Here is an 8,472-nt window from a genome sequence, read left to right as displayed (position 1 = left end):
GTGTACTAACAATTTTTTTTGCATTTGCGGAGGAAAAACTATTGGCAATTCTTAGTCTACATAAATTTTGCATGTTTGTGTTTCATATGTATTTTCAGTAAGGTTTTCTGGCAATAAAATGTTTAGGTCATATAACTACTTTCCATTTTCACTGGCGGAGGAAAAACATGGGAGCCCCTCCATGCATTTTGCAGAACAGGCATCTAACTTCTAAGTAGAAACTACAAATGTTTTGTAGGCAAGCTGGACAGCAAAATCATGACAGTTTCCAAATTATTTAATTTCTGGTAGAATTCCAAATTAGGAAGGGCAAATTGCTTGAGCTTATCAACCATAACCAGTGGAGGTGCGTCTGTTGCCCAGAGCTCCATCTCATCTAATTATCTGCTCTTCAGGAAACGTCAATTACTCATGAAAAAATGTTAAGAAATTAAAGTCACACAAAACTTTTAAGGTTTTTTTTCTTTATTTTACCAAGGACATGAACAATTTATGCAATAAATTCATAAGGAATTGGCTGCAGTATTTCTGGTTTGTTGAACTTGGTTTTAACAAAATGGGCTGTGCGTCTTCCTGCAGGCTGAAATGAGAGAATAAACAAAACATAAATTATTGTGCTAAGTACATAACAGTTAAACATGTAAATACTAGTTTATTATACCAACTTATATGCACTAAAACGACTTTTATGTGCAGTACTGTCATCAAATGATCAAACCTGCAACATACATGTAGGATCAACAAGGTTTCATAAATTCTATTTGCAAGAATTCCCGACTTCTTCTTGAACACTTAAAAACTTTTGGCCCTTTTTTAAAGGTTTTTGCAACAAGTACCATGTTCTACAGAAATTTTTTTAAACCCTTCAATATGACATCATATATATTTGTTTCTAATCTGGATTGTTGCTAAATTAAAATTTGATGCAGCAGAAATTCTTTCATGATAAAACCGTCCATTTTCAATGCTAATACTCTAAATTGAAAACACTGCCACAACTATACTTAATACATGTTTTCTTTAACTTCATGTTTCATGGAAACTTTAATCAAATCTACATGGTATAGCATTCTTCGATATTTGATATTCAATGCAGTTTACAAATAAATATAGGCGAACACTGTATGTCTGTTGACACTTAAATTCAGTGACACACTAGCACAGTGGGTTGAGCAATTTCAATGCATCTACAAAATAGATTTACTCCGTTGTTTATCTGGTGTGAAAAATAGGATCAACCTATCTTTCAACAGACTAAAGTTTCCTTTTTCAAGACAGACAAAAAATTTCTGCTGAAGTTTGAATAGTCTATACCTGTCTCTTTAGATTAACCCATTTGCCACTGGTCTTGGCTTCCTGCTGCTTTGCACGGTTATCTTTTACACGTCGAAGGAAGTCCAGACGGCAGTTAGAGTGTTTCACATGCTCAATTCTCACATTGATTCTCTTTGGGATGATGCGATTTCTAAAATCAAAGAAAAAATATTGTCTTTATTTCTTTTCATAATCATTACTTAAACATGAATACTAAAAGATCAATACATTTTCAAAATACATGCTCTTTAATTTCTTGCATGGCAAAGTGTTATATATTTCTTTTTTCAGTGGAAGACAGAATACATATCAAACACAGGCTTGATCATATATTTCAATTTTCATGTGGTTTGACTTTTATCTCACAAAGATGAAAACAAATACACTTGACCAGACATATCTATAAACCAATCACCTTGAGAAATTATTTATACATTTAGTTTTTTTCAAATACGGTAGCATATTAAATTTAAGTTTATATTATTATATTCATATATATGTTAACATGGATTTAACAAAAATCGCTTCCTTATATCTGTCATACTGATAACATTCCCTATGGTTTGATAGAAGTCCTTTGAAAATTAATATTGAAAAAGGTGCATAAAAATCTGTACAATTATGTCAATAAAACAAATTAAGATATAATTAATTAGAAATTACTGGTACTACATACCCAACTTGTTTGTTGACAATCACACCTACAGCATGTTGGGTGACATTGAACACTCGGCCAGTTTTACCGTGATAAACTTTAAATGGCATACCCTTTTGTATAGCGCCATTGCCCTGTTTTAAAAAAAAAACAACAATAGCATGACTACTATATTTTTTTTCATATCAAACTAGACTTTGTATACTTTGATTACAATGTTGATCTTTATTCCAAAAATTTGCAATTGGTTAGCTCCATTTCTGTAGGAGATGAGCATAACAACTATTTCAAAATTGCTGCATGTAGACACAGTATTTGATTTTATTGCTCCAAATAGTTACCAGACCTGTCTTTTGTATACATCTTGTTTCAATTGCAGCAAAGTTGTCTTTTTTTCACCTAGTTGTATTTTTTATATAAATATCTTTCAAATTCATCAGAAATATAAAATAACATCAAAATAACAAAATTTTACTCCCCGTATAAGTTACTTACACAAAATATTTCTGTATTGGTTAACATTTCTAACAAAATTTGTTTTGACAGCCATTTTAATGTGCCTTGTTTTTTTCTCCAAAATGTAGCAAATACATAATAAGGCACAAGGAGTAAAATTTTGTTACCTGTGTAAAGAAGGCAAAAACTGCTATTACATTACTTTAATTAATTTAAAAAGCTGTTCTTACCTTGACATCAACAATATCGCCACGTTTGTACACTTTCATGTATGTGGAGAGTGGAATTGGTCCATGTTTCCGGAATTTTCGGGAGAACATATACCGTGTTCCACGGCGATAACCCTTTGTGTTGGTCATTTTGCCTTATTTCTGAAAGAGATAAAATATATATAAAAATAAAACAAAAGAATTGTTAGTAACGGTAAAGTACCCCACATTATCTACAAATTTAGAGAAGGAAGTGGCTAGCCATATGGCTAGCCAAAAGTTCTAGCCGCACGGGAGTCACATGTGACTAGCCAGGACATACTGTACTGTCTGGCCGTACAACACTTTTCAAAATTATAAGTTGAAAATGCAAATGTTATTTTGTGTCTTTAAACGAAGATTTTTACCAAGCCCGCATTAAATTTTGTCCTTGTGTGTTACTTTTAATAAAAATGCTCCGCCATTTTGTAAAAAAATGAATTAAGGTAATGCAAGCATTGTAATGTTGATAAAAGTGTCAAAGTTGCATGTTATAAGTTTTAACATTGTTTTTTATGCTTATGATTTGTTGTTTTATTTGTATGAAAGATGAATTATTAGTAATGTTTTTATAATTAAGCACAAGGATCAAATTAATAATCATAACGCAAAAGAAGTTTTTTCATAACGGCATGATTGGGAGTATAAATAAATAAATACAGTAGATAAATACCGAACTTAAAAGCACAATCAATTAGCCTAAAGTATTTAAAGCCTATCCAGTGACTGACAATATAATTTTAGAATGCATTTCACAGAACATGCAAAAATAATAGACAAACTTCTACCGTCATTAATTGACTCAATTATCAGAGCTCAACAACAATTATTTTCAGTGCTTTTTTCATTTTCAAAGGTGTGGAAAATTTAACTTATTCAGTTATTGAAACAAAAAAGGATTTAATCACAATATTGTAATCAATTTCAATTGGTGTTATTGACTGCAAACAAACACTCTTTTTTCTTGTCATCTGGAGATGACAAAGATAGATAATCGTACTTTCTTTACTGTAGCCATTGCAATTAATCTCTAAAAAGTAAACATAAGAAGACAACTGCTGTTCTTGTTTAAAGACACAAAATAACACATGCATTTTCGAATTCCATATTTTTTGAAAAGTGCTGTATGGCTAACCAATACAGTGTGCCCGGACTAGGTGTACGTGACTCACTTAGGGCTAGAACTTTTGGCTAGCCACTTCCTTTAGAAAAAAACGATAGATCTATAAATTTACATTAGAAGTGGCTAGCCGTACAGGCCTATACGGCTAGCCGAAAGTTCTAGCGGTACGTGAGTCACGTACAACTAGCTAGGACACACTGTATTGTACGGCACTTTTCAAAGTAATATGGAAATCGAAAATGCATATGTTATTTTTGACTTTAAACGAGGGTTTTAACCAAAAAACAGCAATTATCTTCGTATGTTTACTTTTTAGAGATTAATGGCCTTGTTGGCTACAGTAAAGAAAGTACGACTATCTATCTTTGTCATCTCAAGACGTCGAGAAAAAATAGCGTTTGGTTGCAGTTAAATAACATCAATTGAAATAGTTTACAAAATTTTGATAATAAGGCCAATTTTTTTTTATATTTTGGTTTACTGATTTTTTCCAAAAAAAGGTAGGGTCGGCGGCGGGAAAAAAAAAAAAAAAAAAAAAAAGGTTTTCATAACTATAAATGTGGTGCATACATATACATAGTACTTACTAGAGCATCGAAATTAAATACATCGCCGATTGTCTATTCCAAACACCAAAAAAAAACGTTTGCTCACATTGCCATTGTTTAAAAACACACATGAAATCTACACACGATGACTTATGACAAGTGGCAAGCCAGCCCTTCAAAAGAATCTGTCATTCTTTGATGTTTACACACTGCTGTGTAATCTGAATCATCAAAGGTGCCGAAACTCAGCTGACTTGCACTCATTTCTTTATAGATCAGAAGTTAAAAAAAAACTGTCAAGAAAAGATTACACATGTTCAATTATTGCCCAGTGTGAAAATATTTTTATCGGATAATTAGCGGGTCAATTTTTGACATAAAAATCTATTAATAGTAAGTGCATTTTTTTATTTTGTTTGTTTGAAAACCTGTATTCAATCTGCTTTTTTTGTTAAATCTGAAAATACTGATCTTGTCAATTGCAGCAGATTTCTCTCGCTCTGTCCTTGAATGTATTTGCTTACGTAATTTGGCGTGTTTTTTTGTTTGTTTGTTTTTGTAGTTGTTTATTTTTACGCATTTGGACCTTAAATGCATTGATGAAATATGATCAAAGCCTGTGAGAATGGCTTGACCCATTTAACAGACATTCTTTCATAATACACCAATAAACACTTTCCCCAACTAGCAGACGACAGGCTATTCTTGAGTAAAGATAACCGGTTGCGTATCTCACTGTATAAATCGTATGTAAAATAGTCTGGCATATGGTAGGTTTAACAGTGAATTTAAATACTTGCCGTGACGTTTCTTTGACAAGGCGTATTTCAAGACAACACAGAATTTTTTTGGGGGGCAGATTTTTTTTTTTTTTTTTTTTTTTTTTTTCCCAAAATACGGAGTCGGCAGGTCAGTAAACCGAAATATCAAAAAATAATGGCCTAATCCTTTTTTGTTTCACTAACTTTAATTTTTAAATTGAAAAAAAAACACCGAAAATAATTGTTGGGCTCTGATAATTGCGTCAATTACCAACGGAAATTTTGTCAATCATTAAGGAAAGTTTGCATGTTTCTGTGAAACGCATTCTAAAATTCTATCGTCAGTCCCTGGGTAGGTTTTAATTAAGTGTGCTTATAAATATGTTCGATATTTATCTACTGTATTTGAAAATTATTAAATCATTTTTGCTTTTCAAAGTTTTTTTTTTATATTCTTTTTATTTATTTATTTATTCCCGTCTAATCATTATTTATTCAATCTGTGTGCTTAACCAAAATGATTTAACAATTCATCTTTCATACAAATAAAACAACAAATCATAAGCATGAAAATCAAAGACATTATTAACTTACAACATGCAACTTTTGACACTTTTATCAAGACAGATTATACAGCGGAGACTAGTCCTAATTATAAGACCTATACGTAACCTATTTTATATTTATCATTCATTAATGTGCAGTGTTTTTTTTCACCAAAATATTCGGCGAAATTCTCCGCATTCCCCACTCAAAATAGTATGTTTTTTTCCCCCCTCAAAGCTGAAATTTCCCCCTATAATATGGCAGCCCAAGTTTGCCTGCAATGAATATCATTTTTTTGCAACTAACTGCCGAAAAATGCTTTATTTTACGCCTGTAAGACTTACTGTTAAGCAAGGTTTTTCATATAGGTAAGGGGAGCTACTCCTGGTAACCCAACAAGTTTATCATGTGACACATCAATATTTTAGATTCGTATAAAAATCCCCCTCCTATTGCATTTTTCCCCCTCCGATGGGCACCGACCCCCTTCCCCCAAAAGTGAAAAAAAACACTGATGTGATATTTTACATTTTTCATTTTCCATGTTACGTTAGGTCTTAACAGATCTTTGCAAAATCGTGTAGCAAAAAAATTGACATTAGACATCGATTTAGATCTAATGCATTTTAACATTTAAAACAGCGTGTATTTACATAAATTTTGAACTATTTATGAACAAAACTAAAAATTAAATACCTTTCAACAAAATAATTGAACTGTCACACCCGAAAAGTCATGATAAAATCCTCTCATTTAATTAAATTCCATGTACAGCAGATATACAAATGGCCGCCATACAGTGCGCGAAATCTGATTGGCTAATTAAAATGCAAGCGTTTAAATGACTCCAGAAGTTTCTAACGGAATATTTTTTCAACGAAATAATTGCCCATGCACCGTCAGTGTGTTCGAAAATATTTTTCCGTTCAAAAAATTGGAATCAATCTGTAAAACGCTTTACTTAACCAGTATGGCCGATGAGCGAAATAGATTGATATTTATATTTTATTTTTAATTAATAAGTACATTGTTTGAAACTTTTTGTTACTGATAGACCATGCAATTGAAAGAACAGAAGATAAGCTTTTGAATAAAACTTGAAAGGCAAGTCAACAGACATTTTTTTAATTTTTCAAAATGCTACGCGTTTTTGACCAATAACTATTAGACGTCAGGCTTGACCAACATAAAACTATAACAAGCCTGTAACGTCTAATCTATTGGACTAAGCGGAGACTTGATTAAAATCCTTTTTAAAGACACAGAATAACATATGCATTTTCGACTGTCATATAATTTTTGAAAAGTGCTGTACGCCTAGCTAATACAGTGTGTCCTGGCTAGTCGTACGTGAATCACGTACGGCTAGAACTTTTGGCTTATTTATGCCAATTAGTGAACCATGCACTATCAGTCTATCACTATGGTATAATAATGCTAAACCAAAATGTTATGAGTCACAAGTTAAACCATGCCCATCATAATCCTCGAGCCTATAACGATGAAACATGGCATATGAAATCATCGCCGCTTTCGCGAATTTTAGCAACATGTTAGACAAGGGAGACAATTTCATGTGGTATCCAAGAATACATGGTTGTTTCAATTCATTACAGCTGAATCATTCAACGTAATCAAATTATTTGAAATGTGATAGTTTCATCACGATAAATAAAATTGATGTTTTGAAAATAAAATATGTAACATGACTTTATTTTAAAGAAATAACACGTTATTCACATCGCACACCTTGCCTTGGCCGACCGGAAAAAGAAAGAGAATTTGACATGCGCAATGAAAAGCTAAATTGACTGGTTTCTGCTTGAACTGAACTTAAAGCTCGAAAAGACACTTGCTAATAGTGCTGCGTGGAAGAACCTATTTCATTAAAATTCCCGGAGAACTGAAATTTAATTGAGATTTTTTTTTGCACGAGACTCGTAAAGAAACTGCTAAGTACTGTAGATTGTTTTATACGTGGGAAATAATGTATCTCGTGAACAACTGTGTGTGTGTGTTTTTTTTATTTTTACAAAATGTACATCAAATCAGGACTATTTTCTCCTTGTTACTTGAAAGTACTTAATATCGTGCAACGTCTCAATACCAAAAGTAAATAAAGACAAAGTGAACAGGAGAAAGAATGTTCGCCGAAATTTGGAAGAAAGGAAATGTTAAAAACTAATATAATGCTTTCTCTCAATTTTCTTTCATAAAACGTACAACACGATTGGACATACAAAAACAGTCACGAAATTGCACGAGATACAGACATAGTTGAAGTGTTTCGGCCGTTTCCGTAGATATTCGTCAATAAGCGTACGTTACGGAACCATCCGGTACAATACAATAGCAGACGATAACAGAGATAACGGAGACAATTGACAATAATCGACGCATTCGCTGACATTAAGTATACTTTTCCCGCGACTAAATGACGAGCAGTGCACGGCAAAATGAACAATTAATATATCACGTGACAGTATTATATTTCATCGGATAATCCATAATGGTATGTGCTTATAAATCTTAATTTATTTTACAGCTTCTATCAATAGATGAAAATTGATCCTCTTAATCAAATTTTTATAGTTTTATACAGGTTGCTTGTTTGCACGTTAAAGGATAGCCTGTCGGAAAATAGCTTTTACAGCTACAGTAGTGTTATTATGTTTTATTTAACCAACTCTAAAATTCAATAAAGATTATCTAATCTTTTTTTTTTTATCTTATATATAGGACACACCATCAAAATCTCTGTTTCAACTGCATGTGTTCATGTTAAAATAAGTATATGTACATAATATATATGCGTGACTTT

General features: G+C 32.1%; 1 protein-coding gene across 1 annotated transcript; it reads right to left on the bottom strand.

Moving 5' to 3' along the window:
* Window positions 1–447: 447 nt before the first annotated feature.
* Window positions 448–7,509, bottom strand: LOC132749577 (large ribosomal subunit protein eL21-like). The gene is made up of 5 exons (XM_060739390.1): window positions 7,401–7,509; window positions 2,656–2,796; window positions 1,991–2,103; window positions 1,315–1,465; window positions 448–580 (listed from the first exon to the last, which is right to left on the bottom strand). The coding sequence occupies exons 2-5, from the start codon at window positions 2,782–2,784 to the stop codon at window positions 491–493; spliced, it is 483 nt and encodes a 160-aa protein (XP_060595373.1). The 5' UTR covers window positions 2,785–2,796; window positions 7,401–7,509; the 3' UTR covers window positions 448–490.
* Window positions 7,510–8,472: the final 963 nt, after the last annotated feature.

This window comes from Ruditapes philippinarum, unplaced genomic scaffold (genome assembly GCF_026571515.1).
Source record: "Ruditapes philippinarum isolate M1 unplaced genomic scaffold, ASM2657151v2 ctg1085_1_1_1_1, whole genome shotgun sequence".
NCBI classification, from domain to species: Eukaryota; Metazoa; Mollusca; class Bivalvia; order Venerida; family Veneridae; genus Ruditapes; species Ruditapes philippinarum.
The sequence above is the reverse complement of the archived record's forward strand: the minus strand, read 5'-3'. Positions and strand labels throughout refer to the sequence as shown.